This window comes from Equus caballus, chromosome 5 (assembly GCF_041296265.1).
Source record: "Equus caballus isolate H_3958 breed thoroughbred chromosome 5, TB-T2T, whole genome shotgun sequence".
In the NCBI taxonomy this organism is placed as follows: Eukaryota; Metazoa; Chordata; class Mammalia; order Perissodactyla; family Equidae; genus Equus; species Equus caballus.
The window spans coordinates 45,468,952-45,492,862 of NC_091688.1; the positions used below are offsets into that span (position 1 = coordinate 45,468,952).

General features: G+C 37.0%; 1 protein-coding gene across 8 annotated transcripts in view; it reads right to left on the minus strand.

Annotated features, from left to right (window-relative positions):
* RPRD2 (regulation of nuclear pre-mRNA domain containing 2) overlaps positions 1-23,911 on the minus strand; it is an 88,616-nt gene that overhangs the window by 58,952 nt on the left and 5,753 nt on the right. For 2 of the 8 annotated variants that reach the window (XM_070268311.1, XM_023641244.2), the window contains exon 1: positions 18,644-18,861. The exons of the other annotated variants lie outside the window; for them this stretch is intronic. In XM_070268311.1, the coding sequence (XP_070124412.1) occupies positions 18,644-18,749 (106 nt within the window). In that variant the 5' untranslated portion in view covers positions 18,750-18,861. Of the gene's footprint in view, positions 1-18,643; positions 18,862-23,911 lie in introns of those variants that run through there. 8 annotated transcript variants of the gene reach the window in all.

Below are 23,911 nucleotides of genomic sequence, written 5' to 3' on the forward strand. Positions count from 1 at the left end.
AAGGGGTGTTGATCACATCAGGACACGTGGTTACCTATGTCTAGTGCTGAGCTAAGACCTAACTAGCCTAAGCTTCTGTAAAATGAATGCATTCAAACAGTTTCTAAGGCCCCTTTTAGAGCTAAAACACAATTTTCTCTCTCTTTTATGAACTTAAAATACTGAACAGTGCTGTATTGTACAGAAGTGGGAGAAGCTTACTTTGTTTACTCAACTATTTTTTAAATAAATACCTGAATGTTTGCTTGGGGGCTCAGACTTACAATTAAGTTTTATCTGGGAACAGATTCATCAACAAACTTAAAATGTACCTTAAACTTCCTCTCCATGAGATGTTCCTATCGGCATTGGGAAACAATGTACTAACTCAGTGACACCATGGTATGAGAATGCTGGCACTCTATGTGCCATCTCCAATGACCAAAAGTCTTACTATCACATGCTCCATAGAATAAAGTACAAAGAACACCCTAACACAGAAATTAGAGATTTCAAGAGCTATAGGTTACTGGAAGTCACATCATATTTAAATTTAACTTCTAAGAATTCATCTGTAAGTACTTAGCCAGACTTTAAGAGCACAAACAATTAACAACAGAGTTAAACAAATTCAGAAGGAAAGGCAATCAAATTTCAGAAAGAAATAGGAGAGCATAGGGAAATACTGACTAATGAAGAACTGGAAGAAATAATAAGATTACGTTAACAAAGATGAAGAGAAACAGAAGAACCAGCAAGTGTGAATCTCCCTAAATCTGTTGGCGTTCAAAGTATCAGAACATTCAACTGATTTAATTTCCAAATGATTCACTCTATGGAATTATATACTACCAATTAATATCACATTCATTATTCTTGTTTTACTATTCACTTCTACACGTGCTTTTGGTAATCAAAGATGTAGGAATACATCATACATATTTCTGTACAAGGTTGTTTACCAAAAACTCGTGAATATTGTAATTAGTAAACAATTTTAAGACTAATCTTTTGTCTTACATACTGATTTTAGAACCTGAGTCCCAAGTAAAATGATTTCAATGTACACTGAAAGAGCCACATCTAAACTAAAAATTTCAAAGAAGTCTCTTAACATTCATAAGGTATCAATCAGAAGTTCTTTAAATAATTTGCCAGACAGAACATTTGTTAAATATCGTTATATACAATTATCTAGAAATCTACTAAATCCAAATGTTCCCTAATTCTAAACAGAAAACTGTTCAGTGTTATCAATGATCTGTAAAAGGTCAAGAGAAAATTAGAATCTAAACATCCACCAACAAATGGAGCTGCTTTATTAAATTCACAAAATTAACGTAACTATTAATCAACTATGAAGACCATGTAGAAAACAGAAAAATAGTTTACACACTGAAAGTGAAGAAAAAAAAGATCTGTCAACTTTGACTCTTGCTTTCCCTTATTTTCTACATGCAAGTCCTGTCACCACTTTATATATCACCAAGAAATTTAAAAAGTACTTCCAGTTAGTTGAACGAAACCATCAACTGTAAAATACGCACTGATTTCAAACACATTAAAATGTGAAAAAACAATGTGCATCTTAGAATTGATGGAATATATAACTTCTAATTCATTCTCTCCCTCCCCACTCCTTTTGCCACTACCCTACTTCAGTTTCCCATCATTACTACAACAAACCTCCTAATAAGTGATTTCACCACCATTCAGTGCATTCTCTAGACGGCTGGGAATTTATCCCACAGATAGGCTTACTCCTATATACAAAGATTGATGTATTTGCAGCACTATTTCCAACAAAATCCTGGAAATAGCCTAAAAGTCCATTGATAGGGGCTTGGCTAAATAAATTATGTTACCTCCATCCAGCTGAGTAATACATAATTATTACAAAACACAAGGACAGGGGCTGGCCCGGTGGCACAGCGGTTAAGTTCGCAGGTGCTGCTTCTCAGCAGCCCGAGGTTTGCCGGTTCGGATCCTGGGTGGGGGCATGGCACCGTTTGGCACGCCATGGTGTGGTAGGTGTCCCATATATAAAGTAGAGGAAGATGGATATGGATGTTGGCTCAGGGCTGGTCTTCCTCAGTGAAAAGAGGAGGACCGGCAGCAGTTAGCTCAGGGCTAATCTTCCTCAAAAACCAAACCAAACTAAACCAAAAAAACACAAGGACACTCTATAGTTCATGTGGAACTATCTCCAAGATACAAAGTGAAAAACATAAGATACAATGGGTCTACTATGCTACTATATATGTACAAAAAACGCAAACATAAACCATAAACTTTCACTCACAGAGAATACCTCTGGGAAGATAGACAAGAAACTGCTAACAGTGATGCCTCTACAGAAGGAAACCAAGGGATCAAGAGAGAGAGGGACACTCATGATAGAGGAATTCATTTTTTATTGTACACTTTCCGGAATTTGACTTGGGCATGTATTTACTTATTCAAAATAATACATTAAAAATTAAAAAGAAAATACCCCTATGCGGCTACATTTTATGCCCTTCCTCAATACTGCTAAAATACTTCGTATATAGATACTGTATTTTTCACTTGGAGTTGAAAATAGCCACTCATAATGCCTCCACCAGACCACGAGCTCCTTGAGCACAGTGGCTTTGCACCTCAATGCCTTATCAACTACTGAGCAGGTAGACAATAAAAATCTTCTATTGCAGAAATGAATACTAACCAAACTCTCCCTCCTAAAATCACCTCCATCCAGGCCTCATCTTCCCCCATGCTCCAAATTATCTGCTTCTCTCTCCTATCAATTACCTGCAAATGTTTTGGAGTCCCCTAAATAACACCAAGCAATGATCTAGGACGTGAAGGAGAAGGAATCTTCTAATTCTGACCTTTGTTAACTGAGTCCATCTTCCCTAAGTCTATATTGCAGAGTCTTAAACCCCTCTCCCCAAATGGCTCTTTTATAACATTTACTCTTTCAAGTTTGACCTAATTTCACTAATATGAAAACGCTGGTGAAAAGAGGAATATTAAATAAATAAGGTAATCTGTCCCACCTTAGGTGCTAAAGATAGTCCTGTCTCAAATCCACATATCAGTATTCTCATTCCTTTCAGAGGATGGTATAGTAGAAAGAAAACAGAAATTAGACTGAGACAGATATCAATTCAAATTCCACCTCAATAACTAACTGGGTCATGACCTGGACTAAAATTATATGCCTCTGAACCTTAATTTCCATATCTTAAAAGGAATATAATAGCTCAAAAGGCTTTTGGAAAGAATAAATAATATATGTTAACTATCTGATTATAGTACCTGTTACAGAGCAGGTCAAATACTTCATGAACAGTAGTTGTTTTCTCCCAGTTTTCCTTCCTTCTAAGCTAGTATATTATCAGGTGAGTATGAGGAGAGAATGCCATCTAATTAAACTAATCTAAATTAAGGTACATGGCACGACAGTTTCTTTCTCCTTAACTCTGGCCTCTGAAAATGAGAAGAAAAAAGGTTTTACAATTCTCAGCTCCTCCAATCCCACGATTGCCTTGCTCTGTTCTGGCTCCTAACACCTAGAAAGCTTGTGAAAAAAATCAGAGGCTCAATCACTTGGGAACCCTTCTTTGAGGAATGAAGTCTTAGAGTTTCAAGCCAACTGTTTTCTTCTCAGCCGATCTCAGAAATGTTTGGTCTGCCTGTAATAATACTAAATACAGAGATTTACATGAGTTGTAATAATTGCTTATACTTAAAAACTATGCAGAATAATAACTACGCACATATATTTAATCAACAAAATATTTTAAAAAGGTAATTATAACCGAAACTCTGTTCACGTATGATTCAAATGTTGGTTAATCACAGAGCCAAGCTGTTCACTCATGGAGTTACAAAATTGTTCACACTATTCCTTTCATCTAAAATGACGTTACTCTTCTCCTTTCATTTATTTGAATTCTCATCTCAAAACCCAAGTCAAACCTCCGGTCCTCAATGAAAGCTCTTGTAACCACTTCCATCTTTCTTTGCTCTGAACTCATACTGTTCTTATATTTAATTAACATCATGCACTGTCTCAAACATTAGCTTTGTCTTGGCTAGACCACACATGCTTTGAAAACAGAATTATATCTTCTACTTCTTTTCTATCTTCCATAGTGCTGAACATGAACTAGACTTTTAATATGCATTTGTTGACTGACTGACTGTCAGCTTTGGGCTAACTTGAGGTAAGAAAAGTCCAATTATTCCTTTTCATTTTCAGTGAGTATTAGCACAACTATTTATCATTCACAACAATGAAGGGAAATACTAGTGTGGCTGATCCAAACTAATTCCCAAAACATTTACATTGTGCATTTAGAAGATACTATATCAACTCTTTTAACAAATTCACTTTGGGAATTATATGCTTAAGCTTATATCATAAAAATCTATCTCACTCTCCCACCTTATACTTCTCTGATAGGTTAAGGAAGAGAGATGCTGCAGAGAGTAGGAAAGGATAACTTGTGAGAAAACAATATCTTAACCAGGGTATCATTTGACATTTCAACATCAATGCCACCGCCACCACCTGCAAAGCACATCTGAGACCAGGAGTTGTAAAATTATACATTTACAAAAAACATAGAAGAATTAGTTTCCATAAAATGTTCATAATATAATGTCAGCCAATCAGTTGTCACAGTTAGATACTGCGCCCTGACTTTTTATATTGAAGTGCAAAGGCCTAAGAATAACAAAGACATAAGGCAGAAGAATTTGGTCTTCCAGATACCATGACATCACATAACAGACTATGGAATTGGAGGAAGTATAGCCAAATTGACCAGTGGAACCCCATGGAGAGCCCATAAACAGATCTGTGTGTTAACTGCTATTTATGACAGGCGTAGCCTTGCAGGTCATTGGGGAAAAGGAGGAAACTACTCAATAAATTGGACATCGACAACTGTGGTTTTCTATACATAGAAAAAATGAAAATGAACTATCATGTTACACACAAAAATCAATTCTAAATGAAATCAAGACAAATACAAAAGGCTGTAACAGAAAATATAGAACATCTTTTTGATCATAAGGTAGGGAAAGAATTCTTAAACTAGACATAGTGTGCTAACCATAATAAAAAGTGTGCTAACCACAAGACATATATAAATTAAGAAGCTCTCTTCATCAAAAAGACACCATAAAGAAAATACAAAGGCATACTCCAAATTGGGAGAAGCCCTTTGTAACTTCTAACATGGGCAAAAGACACAAACAGGCAATTAACAGAATAAGAATCTTGAATAGTCAATAATCAAAAAAGAACTTCATTAATAATCAGGAAAATGCAAATTAAGATCACAATGAGACAGTGTTTACCCTCCTAGATTGGCAAACAATTAAGAGAACTGACAGTATCAAGATTTGGTGAAGATGCAGAGAAAAAGGAAGTCTTATTTATTTAGTCTGTCGGGTTTTTTTTTTTAACTTTTAATGTCAGGTTTATTGAAGTACGATTTACATATTTACATAGAGCAAAATCCACCCCTTGTAATGTATAGTTCTACAAACTTCGACAAACTTAGTTGTGTAACCACCACAGTTATGATTCAGTTCTATTACCCCCGCAACACCTTCTTGCCTAGTTTTCGTGAACCCCTCTCCCCACCTCTACTCTCAAACCTTATATATATTCTTTCTAGAGTCTCAAATAAATGGAATCATATAATATGCAACCTTTTGAGTCTGACTTTTTTCACTTAGCATAATGCATTTGACATACATCTCTGTTGTGCATACCAGCACTTGATTTCTTTTTCAGTCATTTAAAAAACAATTATGGTAAAAGATACAAAACATTTCATTTCTTTTGATTGTCAAATAGTATTCCATTTTAGGGATGTCCTACAGTTTGTCTGTTTGTTGAAGGATATTTGAGGCTCTTTTGTTTTTGGTAATTATAAATAAAGCCACTAAAAACACATTAATAGTATCCTTAATGGAAAACTTCTTAATTTTGATGAAGTCCAGTTTATCAAAACCTTTCAGGGCCGGCCTGGTTGCATTGTGGTTAAGTCTGCACGCTCCACTTCAACAGCCCAAGGTTCGGAAGGTCAGATCCCTGGCGCGGACCTACACACTGCTCACCAAGCCACACTGATGGCATCCCAAACACAAAATAGAGGAAGACTGGCATAGATGTTAGCTCAGTGACAATCTTCCTCAAGCAAAAAGAGGAAGATCGGCAACAGATGTCAGCCCAGGGCAAATCTTTCTCAGTAAAAAAAAATTTAATGGATTGTGGTGTGGGTGTCATATCTAAGGCATCTCTGCCTAGATCAAAGTCACAAAGACTTGCTCATACATAATGGTGAAAGATGGAAAGCTGTTGCCTTAAGGACGGAAGAACAGAGCACCAATGTTCATTCTCACCCTTCCTCTACAACTAGAAGTTCTAGGCAGTGCAGTAAGACAAGGGAAAGAAAGAAAAGGCAAATTGACTGGAAAGGAAAAGATTAAACGGTCTCTATTTGTAGACAACACAATTTGTCTATATAGAAAATCACAAAGAATCTACAAAACAGGTACTAGAACAAATAAGTGAGTTTAGTAGAGTTGCAGGATAAGGATACATAATAGCTGGAAAACGATTTTTTTCCTAAAAGCAGTATCATTTATAAGAGCATGAAAGACTTACATATAATCTAGCAAAATATGTGCAAGGTTGTGTGCAGAAAAAAAAATACAAAACACTGATGAAAGAAATCAAGAAGACCTTTAAGTAAGTGGAGAGATATACCATATTTATGGATTGGAAGACAATATTGTTAAGACGTCAATTCTCCCCCCTAAATTAATGTACAGATTCAACATAGTCCTAATCAAAATCTCAGAATGATTTTTTGTAGAAGTTAAGAAGCTGATTCTAGGAGCCAGCCCCGTGGCCAAGTGGTTAAGTTTGCATGCTCTGCTCCGGCAGCCCAGGGTTTCGCTGGTTCAGATCCTGGACATGGACATGGCACCGCTCTTCAGGCCACGTTGAGGCAGCATCCCACATGCCACAACTAGAAGGACCCACAACTAAAATATACAACTATGTACGGGGGGGATTTGGGGAGAAAAAGTAGAAGAAGAAAAAAGAGATTGGCAACAGTTGTTAGCTCAGGTGCCAATCTTTAAAAAAAAAAAAAAAAGCTGATTCTAAAATTTATATAGGAAGACAAAAGACCTAGAATAGTCAAAACAATTCTGAAAATTTTGTTGGGAGGACCACCTGATTTCAAGACAAGCTACAGTAACCAAGACAGTGTGGTATTAGAAAAAGGACAGACACACACATCAATGGGACAAAACAGAGTCCAGAAATAGACTCATGTGGTTAATTGGTTTTTGACAAAAGTACATATGCTGGGCCAGCCCCAGGGCAGAGTGGTTAAGTTCACTCGCTCCGCTTCGGTGGGCCGGGGTTTCATCAGTTCAGATCCTGGGCACAGGCAAGGCACGCTCATCAGGTCATGCTGAGGCGGCGTCCCACATGCCACAAGTAGAAGGACCTACAACTAAAATAAATAAAATAAAATAAAATAAAATAAAATAAATAAATAAAATTAAAAAAAAGATGGGCAACAGTTGTTAGCTCAGGTGCCAAGCTTAAACAAAAACAAAAAAGAAGATTGGCAACAGTTGTTAGCTCAGGTGCCAATCTTAAAAAAAAAAAAGTATGCACACAATTCAATAAAGAAACGAAGAAAGGACAGTCTTTTCAACAAGTGGTGTTGCAACTGCTGGACATCCATAAAAACAAACAAAGAAAACAACTTGACCCATTCTCATACCATTTGCAAAAACTAACTCAAAATGCATTATACACCTAAATGTAAAACCTGACTGTAAAACTTCTAGGGGCTGGCCCGGTGGTGCAACGGTTAAGTGTGCACATTCCGCTTCGGCGGCCCGGAGTTCGCCAATTCGGATGCCGGGTGTGTGGACATGGCACCGCTTGGCACGCCATGCTGTGGCAGGCGTCCCACATATAAAGTAGAGGAAGATGGGCATGAATCTTAGCGAAGGGCCAGTCTTCCTCAGCAAAAAGAGGAGGATTGACAGCAGATGTTAGCTCAGGGCTAATCTTCCTCTAAATAAATAAATAAATAAATAAATAAAACTTCTAGAAGTCTAATGTCTGCAGGATCTGCACTGTTGTCCCTTTTTCATTCCTGTTATTAGGAATTTGCAACTTTTCTTCTTAGTTTGACTAAAGTTTTAGTAACTTTATTAATCATTTCAAAGTACTTTTGATGGGGTTTTAAATGGGAAACAAATTGGCAGTACTTGTAAAGTCAAACAGCTGCATCCCCTTCAATTCTGCAATTCCACTCTTGCACATGTGCCTCAAGATCTAGGTATAAAAGTATCCACAGCAGCATTATGAATCATAGAAAAATATCTGTAATACAGACTGAATCCTGAATAGTTTAGGATCTCTTGAACCTAAGTTATAGGTAAAAAATTATTTCAAACTAATAGCCACAAAATACATGTTAATAAAAGTAAACACATACGTGATTACACAAGTGTAGCTGCTAAAACAGTTGAGTCTGAGGCCTTTTCAGGTTTTCTACTTTTTTTTTTTTGAGGAAGATTAGCCCTGAGCTAACTACTGCCAATCCTCCTCTTTTTGCTGAGGAAGACTGGCCCTGAGCTAACATCGGAACCCATCTTCCTCTACTTTATATGTGGGACGCCTAACACAGCATGGCATGCAAAGCGGTGCCATGTCTGCACCCAGGATCCAAACTGGCGAACCCCGGGCCGCCAAAGTGGAACATGCACACTTAACCGCTATGCCACCAGGCTGGCCCCAGGTTTTCTACTTCTTGAGCCAACAGGGTTAATATTTTCATGGGCATTTTCTCCATTTCCTCTAGGCTTTCAAAGTTATTAATGTAAAATATGTATTTGTCTGTAATTAAAAAAATGTATCTATAGTGAGTCCTCTTTTAAGAACACATTGAGTCAACAAAATGTGATATATATATATACACACATACAATAGAATATTACTCAGCCTTAAAAAGGACAGAAACTTTGACACATGCCATAATATGGATGAACCTTGAAGAGACATTATGCTAAATGAAACAAGCCAGTCACAAAGGGATAAATACTGTATGATTCCACTTATATGAGGTGCCTAGAGCAGTCAAATTCATAAAGGCAGAAAGTAGAATGGTTGTTGCTAGGGCTGAGGGATGAGAGGAATGGGGAATTATTGTTTAACAGGTATGGAATTTCAGTTTGGGAAGATGAAAGAAATTTCTGGAGATAGATGGTGGCAATGGCTGCACAACATTAAGGTACACAGGAAACTGTTAACAAAGGGACTGGGCATATAGAGGAAGAAGGTGGAGGGTAACTTACTTTCATTTTATAACACATGTACTGTTTAGATTTTATTTACGTACTTTTATAATACAGTAGTTTAAAAAACAAACTGATGTCTCCCTAATATACTGAAGTGACCCTCCTTTGAAAATAACCCTTTCTTTACACAATCCATTGCAGCTACTTTCTTATTTCTTACCTTCCCTTCTCACTCAAATATTTGGAACTGTCTACTACAATGGGCAGACATCTCTCCACTTTCTCACCTACCATTCACTACCTATTTTAAAAAAAGAAAAAGAAAGAATTTGTCGTTTAATATTGAACATATAAAAAATGTATGCAACTTGTAAGTTGACATTCTTCTATAAAGAAGAGTTTTCCTTTTTTGCCCCTCCCTTGTTCTCTTTCTCTCTCTTTTCTTTTAATGAACATCACTATGGCCTAAGGGATTCTTTCCTTCATTCACTACGGTCATTATTCTTCCTGATGTGCAAACTGTCCTATATTTAGCCAGTAAAATCCCTTTCAAGCCAGCTCTTACAACCTTTTGATATGATCTCATTCATCTTTGAGTGCCTTTCTTGCTTTTTGGCCCAAGATGTTTGTTCCACGGGCCTGATGTTTTCTTCACAGGAAGCTTTTATAAACTACTAATTCAAAATAGTTAGTATCTACAGAACTATTCAAGTTTTCTAATTTTTCTTGGATCACTATTAATTTTTTAAAGGAATTTGTCCATTGCATCTCAGTTTTCAAATGTATTGACATAGTTGTTTACATTATTTCTAAATTTTGACTTTTTCTGTAGGCATGCCACCTTTCCCATTCCTAATACTGTTTATGCTTTTTTTCCTTGATAAATCTTGACAAAGGTTTATCTTTACTAGGCTTTTTGAAGAAGCAAGTTTTGTCTTTGCTGATCTTCTCTATTATATCCTTCTTTTGTACTTATTCTTTGCTCTTATTTTTATCTTCTCCTTGCTTCTCTTTTCCTTGGGCTTACTCTGTTGCTCTTTGTCTAATATTTTACAAGAGATGCTTAGTTAATTAATTTTCAACCTCTTGCATTTTAGATTATAAATTTGTCTTAGGTATAGCTTCACTGGACCCCAGCTGAGACCTCTTTCCTTAACTCAAGACCCATATATCTACCTGTCTAATCTAGTATTTCCACTTAAGTATCTAAAAGACATCTCAAATCCAACATGTTAAAAACTAAACCCTTGATCTCCCCCAAATCTTGTTCACTCAAACTTTCATCACTTAATAACAACTTCATCCTTCTATCAAGCAGGACACAAACCTTGCAATTATCTTTAAGTCATCTCTTTTTCCCATACCATCCGCAATCTGTTCTATTTTCAAAATATATCCAGAAATCATTTACCTCTTATCCCCTTTATTCCTGCACTCCAGTCTAAGCTACCATCATCTCTCAACTGGGCCATTACATTACTCTTATAATAGGTCTCCCTGCTTCTGTCATTTCCTGGTTATGGTCTATTACCATGGCAGTGGAGGATCCTTTCAAACGGTAAGTTAGAGCATGTTACTCTCTGCTCAAAACCCTCCAATGGTTACTCCTTTCGCTCTGAGTAAAAGCCAAAGACTATGCCCTACATGATCTGCCATCTCCCTTCTCTCTCTGACCTCATCTACTGTCACCCTACTGCCTCCATTCCAGCCACAGTGTTCTGGAACACTGTTCCTTGCACATACCACATATACTCATACTTTAGGGTCTTAATTCTAACTATGTCCTTTACATAGAATCCTCTTCCTCCAGATATTCACCTGTCTAACTCAGTATCCTCAGGTCTTTACTCAATTCTTGCTCTCTCAATGAAACCTATCTTAAGTGCTTCCTTTCATACTACAATCTGTCCCCCTGATCCCCACTGTTAATTTCAATGCCCTTTACCTGCTCTATTTTTACATTTTTCCCATAAGACTTTATCATTTTCTATCATACTAGATAATTTATCCTTTTGTTATGTTTATCGTCTGCCCCTTCCCTATCAGATGTTGGCTCCACAAGGTCAGAAATCTTGATGTACTCACTGATGGATCCCAAATGGCACAGACATAGTAAGCACTCAATAAAATGAGTCATTAGTTTTGACATGCATTATCCTTTTTTTTTTGGTGAGGAAGAGTGGTCCTGAGTTAACACCTGTTGCCAAACTTCCTCTATTTGCTTGAGGAAGATTGTCACTGAGCTAACATCTGTGCAAATATTCCTCTATTTTGTATGTGGGACGCCACCACAGTGTGGCTTGATGAGCAGTGTGTAGGTCCACGCCCAGGATCCAAACCCACGAACCCTGGGCCACCAAAGTGGAGCATGTGAACATAGCCACCCTGCCACTGGGCCAGCCCTAAGATATAGCATTCTTATCACTATTTACTTATTACTATAATATACTACATATACTTATTACTATATAATACTATATAATATTATTTAGTAATATTATTATTAGTAATTATTAGTGATATTTAGTAATAAGTAATATACTTATTACTATATATACTATAATACTATATATACTTATTACACTAATAGTAATAAGACTGTTAAAAATAGTGTTAAGTATTTTTAAATTTTTTCTATGATTTCCTCTTAGACCCATGAGTTCTTCAGAAATGCATATTTTAATTTCCAAACAGCAGAACTTTTTGTTTTTTGTTTTAACTTGTCAGTTAATAGTACCATAGGCTAAAGAACAAGAAGCTGTATGATACAGAGCACTCAAAATTATATCAACCTTGCATTAGAGACTAGTACACATCATTAAAGGGTTTAAATATTCCTTGATTGTTCAAAAAGAATGCATGTTTTCTAATTTTAAAGCCCAGGGTTCTCTCTATATGTGAATTTATTAAATCAGTTGTGGTGTAGTGCAAATTTTCTATATTTTTACAAACTTTCTATCTGCTTAGACTACCAATAATTAAGAGCTATGTTTTAATTCTCCCACTAGGATAATGGAGCTGATAAAGTCTCCTTTTATTATACCAATTTTGCCTTATATATTTATGCTATTTTATTAGGTGCATACAAATTTAGAACTATTGTATCTTCCTAATGCACTGAACTTTCCGGCATTTTATGGACCCTCTTTATCTCTAATTTTTTTTTGGCTTAAAGTCTCATTTTTTAGTATTCAATCAGCTACCATGGTGGTGTGTTTCTGATTGACTGTTTTTGGTTAGTAATTGCCTCTTACGTTTAACTTTTCCCTCTTACACAGCTAGACTTGTTTTTCTTAATCCAAACTGATCACCTCGGTCCTTTAACTGGTAGGATTATTATTTACATGTAATTGTGATTGATATATTTGGACTTCTTTTTTATTTGCCCTGCTTCTTCTGTGCATATGTTTGCCATTCTCCTTTCACACCTCTTTGGGAAGTTTCTGTTTTTTAATTCTGTTTTCTCTCTTTCAGTGGCTAAAAGTTACATATTCTATTTCCAGTCGTTTAGTAGCTACTCTTGAAATTTTACTATATATGTATATAAAACAAAGTCTCAAGTTAAATAATATCTTAAACATCTCCTCTCTCCTGAACAAATACAAGGATCTTAGAATACTTTTATTTCAAATCAATCTCTTCTTGTTCTGACTTTTTTTAAACTCCACAAATTAAACTTTATTTTATACAGATAAAGTTCATTTATATTTACTCTCATGGTTACCAATTTATTTGCTCAGCATTCCATTTTATCTCTCAGATCTTCCTCCTGGGATTATTTTCCTTCTTCCTTCAATATATATCCTTCAGAAGGTCATAAAATGAAGATCTGTTGGTTGCCAGCTTGTCTTTCTGGAAATGTGTTAATTTTGCCCTTGTTCTTAAAGAATAGCTTTGCTAGGGATACGATTCTAGATTGATAGTTGTTTTCTCTCTACACTGAATATTTTATTCCAGTGTCTTCTGGTTTCCATTGTTGCTATCAGTCTAATTGTTACTCCTTCGCAAGCTATCTATCTGTTCTCTCTGGCTCTTTTTAAGGGCTTCTCTTTGTCTTTGGTATTCTTCAGTTTAACTACAAAGTGTGTAGGTACAGATTTTTTAAAATTTAACCTCTTTCATACACATTCTGCTTCCTGTACATTCGTGGACTTTCATTAATTCTTCAAATTTCTCTGTCATTATTCCCTCAAATATTGCCTGCTCTCCATTCTCTCCTTCTGGGACTTCAACCACACATATGTTAGATTCATTATTTTATCATTCCCATCAACTTCTCTCTCAGCATTACAGTCTGGGAAATTACTTTAGATCTACCTTTCAGTCCATTAATCCATCCATTGAGCTTTTAATTTTAATAATTATATTTTTCAGTTCTAATATGTCACTTTGGTTCTTTTACAAATCCACATAACTATGTAGATAATCTTTCAATTCTTCCTATATTTTAGCTTCCATCTTTTATTAAACATTTTATATACAATTATTTTATATTTTGTATCTTATCATTCCAATAGTTTAAGTCTTTAGGGGTTTGTTTCTATCAAATCTCACTCAGAGTGTTTTATTTCCCTGTGTTTGGTAATTCTCTTTTATTGTGAGCTTATATTTTGTTGAATTTTATCTGCAGGAATTCAGAGAGCCTAGTCAGAAAAAGCTTTCTCTCAAAACACATTTGCATTTGCTCTGGCAGAGTCAGCGGTGGTACTGACCTTGGTCCAATTTAGCATCGTTCTCAGAGGGCTCTTCCACTTCACTGTGTGGGCCAAAGGTTTTAGTCTCCCATTAGGGCTAATATGGGCATTTGCCTTTGGGGCAACCTCACCTTTTCTGTTTGCTCACAGCTCACTGCTCCTGTTTCAGCTGACTCTTCACTTGCGTAAGTGAGAACAGATGCTCAGAAAGCTCCTTTATTTTTTATTTTATTATTATTTTATTGATTGATTGCTCAGGAAGATTTGCCCTGAGCTAACCTCTGTGCCAATCTTCCTCTATTTTATATGTGGGTTGCCGCTATCACATGGCCACCAATCAGTGGTGTAGGTCTGTGCCTGGGAACCAAACTCGGGCTGCTCAAGTAGAGCATGCCAAACTTAACCACTAGGCCACGGGGTCGGCGCCCTCTTACTTTTTAGTATACCCAGTAATGCATTAAAAATTATGCTTGTAACCTTCCATAGAGAAGAATTCCAAATAATTTACATAGATACTGCCCCATCAAGGACGTGGAACTCCCCACTCCTTAAGTGTGTACTGTGCAGTGACTTCTTTCCAAAGTGTACACTACGATAAGGGGGAAAGAAAGAGTAACTTCACAGTGAAGAAACCTGACAAACACTGCCTCAGCCAGGTGATCAAGGTTAGCATCATCAGTGATAAGTCACGTTGGTAGGATACCTTGACATGATGTGACAAGAATGGCACTTTACCTGTGTTCTTCTCCCCAAGAATTTATAACCCCAGCTAATTATGAAAAAAAATCAGACAAATCCATATTGAGGGATATTCTACAAAATACCTCATCAATACTCTTCAAAACTGTTAAAGTCTAAAGGAGCCTAAAGAGACATGATGACTAAATGTAATGTGGAAAGTTGGAAGGGATCCTGGGACAGATAAAGACATTAGGCAAAAACTAAGGAAATCCATAAATAAAGTATGGACTCTAGTTAATAGTTATGTATCAATATTGGTTCACTAGTTGTAACAAATGTACCATACTAATGTTTAAGATGTTAACAACAGGGGAAACTGGGTTCAGGCTCCAGGAGAACTCTCTATACTATTTTTGCAACTTTTCTGTAAATCTAAAGCTATTCTGGTTTTTGGAGTGTGTGTGTGAGGATGATTGGCCCTGAGCTAACATCTGTTGCCAATATTCCTCTTTTTGCCTGAGGAAGATTGTTGCTGAGGTAACATCTGTGCCAATCTTCCCCCATTTTATGTGAGATGCCTCCACAGCATGGCTGGATGAGCAGTGCTAGGTCTGCACCTGGGATTCTGAACCTGTGAACCCTGGGCTGCCGAAGTGTAGCATGTGAACTTAACCACTATGCCACCGGGCTGGTCCCTAAAGCTATTCTAAAATTAAAAGTTTACTTTAAAAAATGTTTGTTGCAATTTCTCAGGATTTAGTTGTATTGTTAGTGGAAAGATCTGGCAACATATCTAGTCTGTCGTATCACCAGAAACAGAAGTCATCCCATCCACCCTTCTGCTCAATACAATCATGCTCCTTCCCAGAATCACGCTCCACTGAAACTCCTCTGGCAAACTCTCTTCCCTTCATTTCTGAGAAATCACTTTGCTCTGATCCTCTCCTCTATCTAGGACACCCTTTCTTCTGCTAACCCCTGAAACTCCAGGTTCTTTCACTGGCCCTGTTCTCTTCTCACTTAAAACACCATCCCTTCAAGTGTTTATCCATTAACTACTACCAATATGCTTACAATTCCCAAGACTACATTTCTAGTCCAAAGCTCCCTCCGAAATACAATATAGTGGTTATTAATATATTTCTGAAGTCAGTCAAACCTACTTTCAAAACCCAGCCTTTATTTACAACTGCATGACCCTTTCCTCATCTATACAATGGGACACTAATAGTACCTACCTATTCATGATTGTTTCCAAGATTACATGACATAATCACGTACAATTCCTAGGATAGCATCAAGTACATAACTGTTAATAAATATTAGCCAGTATTAGGATTGTAAGTACTACCTAAATGGCTAATTATCTACTAAATAACTCTTCTCAAATGCCCTCCAGACACTCCAACTCGGTCTGCTCAAACTTGCTTTCATCATCTATTTTTTCCTCCCAAATTCCCTGTCACCCAAGACAGAATCCGTCTTCTAAGCTTTCCTATAACTTCATCGCCAACATCCAATTGGTCAGCAAGTTCTGTCAAATTCTTTCTAAATACCTCTTAGATCTTTCTGTCCTCTCCACCACTAGATTAATTCAAATCTTTGTCAACTGGTTAGATTATTATAATGGCCTCCTAACACTTCCCCAAAATGTTATTATTTATTTTCAGTAACTGTAATATCAGTTTCAGGAATTACAGTTTACTGTGCTATTTTATAGACCAAAATACAATATTTTTGGTGGCAGAGCATAAAAGCAAATTCAGTCATCTTTCTTGGTTCCTTGTCTCTTCCCTACCTACTCACCCACCCCCACCATTCCACTCACTTTCACCAAACTCCTTCCCCTATTTACTACTATTTACTACCCAGCTCAGGAAACTCTCCTGAGTTACTTCCCTCTATCGTCACCTCCCACTTACAGGGTGAGTCTGCACCTGATGGAAAGAACCCTCCACAACAAAGGATCTTTGCTTGGGGAAAGAAAGGATTTAGACCTTCATTAAGGCAATCTTTCCCAAGTAGGCCAAGGAAAAAAATCAAAATATCAGCAATTTTGAATTACTGAACAGAGACAGATGGTTCTGAAGGCACTGTCAGAGAAGGAAAATGCGGCAAGAAGATAATGAAGCCCAACCCAACCAGCTACATCACACATGGCAATTATAATGGTGCCTGAGGCAAAAAGACCAAAGTAAAGGGAAGCAGCAAAGCCAGGACAGCTGATGACTTATATTACAAGGATAATCTATGTTTAATATTTGTTTCATAAATTCACATTTTTTCTTGATGTTCTAGAATATGATAATTTGGAAAATATCTGGCCTCACTGATTTGATTTCAATTTTTGAATTCTTAAAGCTTTGAATAGGGGCCTGCCCAGTGGTGCAGCGGTTAACTGTGCACATTCTGCTTCGGTGGCCCGGGGTTCGCCGGTTCGGATCCCGGCTGCGGACATGGCACCGCTTGGCAAGCCATGCTGTGGTAGGCGTCCCACATATAAAGCAGAGGAAGATGGGCACAGATGTTAGCTCAGGGCCAGGCTTCCTCAGCAAAAAGAGGAAGATTTGCAGCAGTTAGCTCAGAGCTAATCTTCCAAAACTAAATTAATTAATTAATAAAATTAAAGCTTTGAATAAAACCTAGAATTAAACTAATACCAGTATTACAAAAAATAACTTTGGCCCAGTGTTACAATCACTATCTACTGCAGCTTTTGTGCTTATTTGTAGTTCATTTCAGTATCTTTTTAACATACTTTATCCCCTTATATCTTAAAAATTATGCCTTTTATTCCTTCTCTTTGTCTTTTCCATCCTCACTTGTCTATGTGCACCTCTGGCTGTCACTCTCTGCTACCGTTTTGCTTTTTTTTTTTTTTGAGGAAGATTAGCCCTGAGCTAACTGCTGCCAATCCTCCTCTTTTTGCTGAGGAAGATGGGCCCTGAGCAAACATCCATGCCCATCTGCCTCTACTTTATACGTGGGATGCCTACCACAGCATGGCTTTTGCCAAGCGGTGCTATGTCCACAGCTGGGATCCAAACCGTCAAACCCCGGGCCACGGAGAAGCAGAATGCGCACACTTAACCGCTGCGCCAGTGGGCCAGCCCCTCTGCTACTGATTCTTTTACACTTTTGATTATATTTGGGATGCCTTCCTTTACCTGCTTCACAGCTTTTTTGAACTGTCTCCTCCATGAAGCCTGCCTTACCACACAGAAGTATAAATTGGTTCTTTCTGTTCTTCAACTGGGAGTTTCCTAGAAAACTTCCATAAGAAAGCTTCCCAAAGCATGTTCCATGGAATACTAATCACGTGAGATGGCTAGAAAAGAAAGGGATTCCATGGTCAAATAAGTTGGGAAATGCTGAATATCTTATCTCCCACTCCTCTTAGAAATTCATGAAGCATTTTATTAAAGGTACTGAAGTCCAGTAGCATGAAACGAGGTTTAACTTTAATTTGGTAGTTCCTAAACTAAACATCATCACTTTTTGGGAAATGCTGTGGTACACATTTATATTGCTATTTTTGTTCATTGCTATGTTTTGGTTGGTTTGTGGTTTTTTTTGGAGGAAGACTAGCCCTGAGCTAACATCTGCCAATCCTCCTCTTTTTCTGCTGAGGAAGACTGGCCCTGAGCTAACATCCGTGCCCATTTTCCTCTATTTTTTTGGTATATGTGGGATGCCTACGACAGCATGGCTTGCCAAGCAGTGCCATGTCTGCACCCGGGATTCGAACTGGCAAACCCTGGGCCGCCAAAGCAGAACGTGCGCACTTAACTGCTGAGCCACCAGGCCAGCCCCCATTGCTATGTTTTACTTTCTTTGCATCTTAACCACATTTGTCAGTTTATACATATGCACTGCACATGGCAATTTGAGAAAGCTAAGAGGAGAGAAAATGACTTCCTAAAGTAGTTGATACTAAAGACAGCACATACGTGTAAGGATGTCCTTATCAATGGATTTCAAAAGCTCTTCAGGGGCTGGTCCCGTGGCCGAGTGGTTAAGTTCGCGCGCTCTGCTGCAGGCGTCCCAGTGTTTCATTGGTTCGAATCCTGGACGCGGACATGGCACTGCTCATCAAACGACGCTGAGGCAGCGTCCCACATGCCACAACTAGAAGGACCCACAACGAAGAATATACAACTATGTACCGGGGGGCTTTGGGGAGAAAAAGGAATAAAATAAAAAATCTTAAAAAAAAAAAAAAAAAACCAGCAACACTAAAGATACTGCTGTCCCTCTGAAATCTTTCCCTTGAGATGCATTTCATATTAGCACAATAGCTATAAAAACATACGAAAGATTCTGAAATTCTACGAATTTCTGGAACTGCAAGATGTTGTTATATGAATAATAGATACTTGAAATAATCAAAATAGGTAAAGTTTCCAAATTAACAGGTTCTCCAGGCATTCACAAATATTAATAAAAGGGACTAAAAATCCATGTTTATTCCTTTGGATTATTAACCTTAAAATTTCACCTAGGGTATGCGGGATTAATTGGAAGAATTCAAAACTTAAGCAGACAGGCCTGCATGAAACATGGTGTAATAAAATGTATACATACCATAACTGCATTTAAAAATGACAACAGTTACCATTTGCTTAGCTTTCTAAATGTCAGGTAGCTTGCAAAGCACTTTACATAATTACCTTTTTTTTTTTTTAAAGATTTTACTTTTCCTTCTTCGCCCCAAAGCTCCCCGGTACATAGCTGTATATTTTCAGCTGTGGGTCCTTCTAGTTGTAGTATGTAGGATGCCACCTCAGCGTGCCCTGACGAGCGGTGCCATGTCCATGCCCAGGATCTGAACCGGCGAAACCCTGGGCAACCCAAGCGAAGCGCACAAACTTAACCATTCAGCCTCCGGGCCGGCCCCTAGAATTATCTTTTATTTAATACCACCAACAATCATATAAGGTGGGTTATACTATTATTATTCGCATTTAAAGGCTTTAAGATGTTAAGTAGCAACTATAATGCCTCTTGGAGTCCAAAGCCCATGTTCTTTGCCAATTAATCACTATACAAATACTATATATCCCCCTACATACGTAGATCTAACAAAACTGGGTATAACCTCTTTAGCAGCAATTCTCAAAGTGTTGTCTGGGCTCCGAGTTAAGAAAAATTCATCAATTAAGCACTTTCTATGTTCCACACCATCTTCAAGGTGGATATATGCTCGTGCATAAAGCAAATTCCTTGCAGTCATGGGCTTACACTCTATTTGGGGATGGGGAGTAACACGAATCTCAGGAAATAAGCAAATAAATAAGATAGTATCTAATAATGAGAAGAGCTATGAAGAAAATAAAATAGGGTGATATGATAAGAGAATGCTGGGCAGGAGGGAAAGGGGGTGAGTTCTTTGACTAGGACGATAAGGGGGTCAATCTCTAAGGAGATGACATTTGAGCTAAGACCTGAAAGACAAGGACATCAAGGCAACTTTTTCATATAAAGTGGCAGTTTACAAAATGGTAGTGATAATATAAATGATAGCGTATTTTTACGTCCTTAGTAAGCAAAATAAAAAGTTGACAAACTTATGGTCTCACAAAGTAAAAAATAATAACAATTAAATGGTTGATAAAATAAAGTCTGGAAACTACTCGGCAACATGGAGTATTAAAATGAGAGACAACGGATGTGTTCCTTGTAGAAACTTGATAAAGGTCATTCTATATTACAAAGCAATGGTTCTCAAATCTTTTGGTTTCAGTATCCCTTTACATTAAAAATTGAGTTTTCGTTTATGTGGGTTATATCTTCACTATTTAGTGTATCAGAAATTAAAGCTGGGAATTTAAAATTTCTATTAATTCATTAAAAACAATAATAAAACCATTACAGTTAATAGGTTATACACATTTTTATTAAAAAATAACTGTATTTTGCATAACCAAAAAATTTAGTGAGGAGAGGAGCACTGTTTTACATTTTTGAAAGTCTATTTAATGTCTGGCTTAATAGAAGACAGCTAGGTTCTCATATCTGCTTCTATATTCAATTTATTGCTATATATGAATTAATGAATTGTTTTCAACTCTGCAGTTCAGTGAAATCATCAAAACAGACAGGCACACGAACTCAGAGAAACAGGGTAGAACGTAGTTGCCAGTGGCTAGGGAGTAGGGGAAAAGGGGAGATGTTGATCAAAGGATACAAACTTCCAGTTATAAAATGAGTAAGTTCTGGGGATCTAACATACAAGCATCATGACTATAATTAACAATATGGTATTATTTACTTGAAAGGTGCTAAGAGAGTAGATCTTAAACGTTCTCACAACAACAACAAAAAAGTAATTATGTGAGGTGACGGAAGTGTTAACTAACCTTATTGTGATAATCATTTTGCAATATATACATGTATCAAATCATCATGTTGTACACCTTAAATTTATACAATGTTATATGTCAATCATCTCAATAAAGCTGGAAAAAAACTGACAGGCACAAGGCTGTTTGGGAACCATTATAGTAATTACTCCACACTGCCTATGGAACACTACAAAATACCAAAAAACTTTGAAAGAAGTGGGAAGCGATCTAGCACAATGGTAGAGTGTAGAGTCGGGAGTCAAGACTGCTTAGATTTGAATCCTGGCTCTACTGTTTACTAGCTCTGTACCTTGAACAATTTATTTTACCTCACTGATCCTACAAGTACTTCTCTTATTATAATTTATAACGTTTTCTTTACTATTTTGCCTGTCATCAGTATAGCTAATTTTTATATATGTCACTAATAGACTTAGTAATAAAAATATACAGTACTAACCTCGTAAATTGTTACATTAAGTGAGATCACACGATAAGAACTCAGCAAATGTTAGCTATTTATTATCAAATCTATTAGTGATATATTTATGAAGTTAACTACATTAATGACTGGAAATTTAATAAAGAACATTGTTAAATAATAACAAAGTACTTGTAAGCAACTCAGACTTTGAATCCATTGTATTTCTTTTCTTTCTTCCACTCACTCTCACCTTCTGCCTATATAAAACAAAAAACAAAACAAAATTAAGCTTATGCTTAGCCACCGTGAAACCAGGTATGGTTTCCTTTTCCTATGCTATAAATGCTCTGACAATTTCCTCAAAATAATCAATTAACTTCTGTGAGTCTCAGTTTATAGATTTTTCTTTTTGAGGAAGATTAGCCCTGAGCTAACTACTGCCAATCCTCCTCTTTTCGCTGAGGAAGACAGGCCCTGAGCGAACATCCATACCCATCTTTCTCTACTTTATACGTAGGACGCCTGCCACAGCATGGCTTTTGCCAAGCAGTGCCATGTCCGCTCCCGGGATCCAAACCAGTGAACCCCGGGCTGCCAGGAAACGGAACATGCAAACTTAACCACTGTGCCACTGGGCCAGCCCCGGTCAGTTTATAGATTTTTTAAGTGGGGATAACTCATATCTTGCAGAGCTGATGTTGGGATTACAGGTAATACCTGTATGATACCTAGGAAGTGTGCTCAGTGAATGACATCTTCACTCTAACAAAAAAGTGATACCTCTTCTAAACTGTTATAGCATATAAAAACTCATACTATCATACTCCACAGAATCAGTTATTTTTGTTCAATTCTTATCTTTGTTACTAAATGTTAAATTCCTTATAATTCCAAGTCTCTCAGCACCCAATAGAGAGATTTACATACAGCAAGCACTCGATATTTCTAAATTCATTTTCTGAATTCTGTATCTTTGGATATAGGAACACACAATAAAAGAAATTTTAATAACTTAAGTAATACTGATTGCCTCCTGGACACAGAGATCATCATTTTAAAATAATGCATTATGCTATAGTATTAAAACTATCATGACAGTAAAGGGAACACAAAAACAGCAGAGGATCCATTCTGGTCTTTTTAAAGTTAAAAATGGTAAATTATAATTCCTAACATTAAAAGATCTTTCCCCGTCTAACAGTGCAACTTTTACTAGAAGGTAATAAAGAAATTCTCTCTGCTAGTGGGGACCAAAGAACCACAGAGTGAAACTAATCACTAGAAAGTGAAGTGGAGGAAGAGAGAGTGAGAAGGAAAGATAAAATTTAAACCAAAGATAAAATTCACAACCAAAATTTAAACCCAGCATACTAAACATTTCATTTCTTTCATCAAAGAACCTCTATTTCAATGTTTCTCTCAAAGAGAAAAAAAAAGATACTTTAAAAAAAACTATCTTTATCTTAGCGAGAAAAACTTCAATGTTCTAAAGCACAGATGGAATTGCTGCCTTTTTCCAAAAGGAGTAACTAGGTTCTACTACTTTCTCTACAAGATGTGCATTTCTCCAGTGTTCTATAATTAAAATCTGTAGGGGGCAGTGGAATTTGAAAGCACTACGAAACACCAACTACTTTTTGTTTCCTTGAAAAATAGACGAGAAACTCAGTCAAGCTGGTTTGTACAAGAGTGTTAAGTTTTTGAGGAATTTTTACTAGGGTCTCTGAGCTCCTTCTACACTCTACGGGATGGATAGTGAAATCATATTTTACATACTGCTTCAAATCCACCAAGGGCCATGTATATAATACCACCCTTCTGCATTTGAGAGACAAAACAGCTAAATGAAGAACACAGCAACTGCCTGTAGAGTCCAGAATACAGGTAAAAAGGCTCATTTAGTATACACCATTACAATAATTATACATTATAATTTAGTTCCATGTTTTGAAACATTGTCAGGAAACATGGAAAATTTTATCCACATCTCTATGAACCCAGGGCAGTGGAATGAGGAAAAGGTGACCCAGGCATTCAAAGGGGAGAGGACCGATTATGCACTAATTTTACAATCGGGAATTATAACAGATCTTTGCGTAACTAATCCAGATGTGCCATTAAGCCTAAAGCAAGAGTAGAAACATTCACAAAGTCAAAACAAATTCATTACTTCTTTGGGAGCTGAGATAAAGTTTATCTTGAAACTCAAAAAGAACCAAAGCCAGGAACACATTAGACCAAGTAAGGAAAAAGGGGTATCTACAATGCTGGAATGCCCCAGAACCTTCTCTCTGGACCTCTTCTTTATCTACACTTATTACCCTATCTTACTACACTTCCCTATCTACACTTAATCCCTGATAGATCTCTTCCAGCCTCTGGCTCTAAAGACAATCTACACACTAAAACATCCTGTGGGGACTGTCGCACAACTGTGTGAATATACTAAA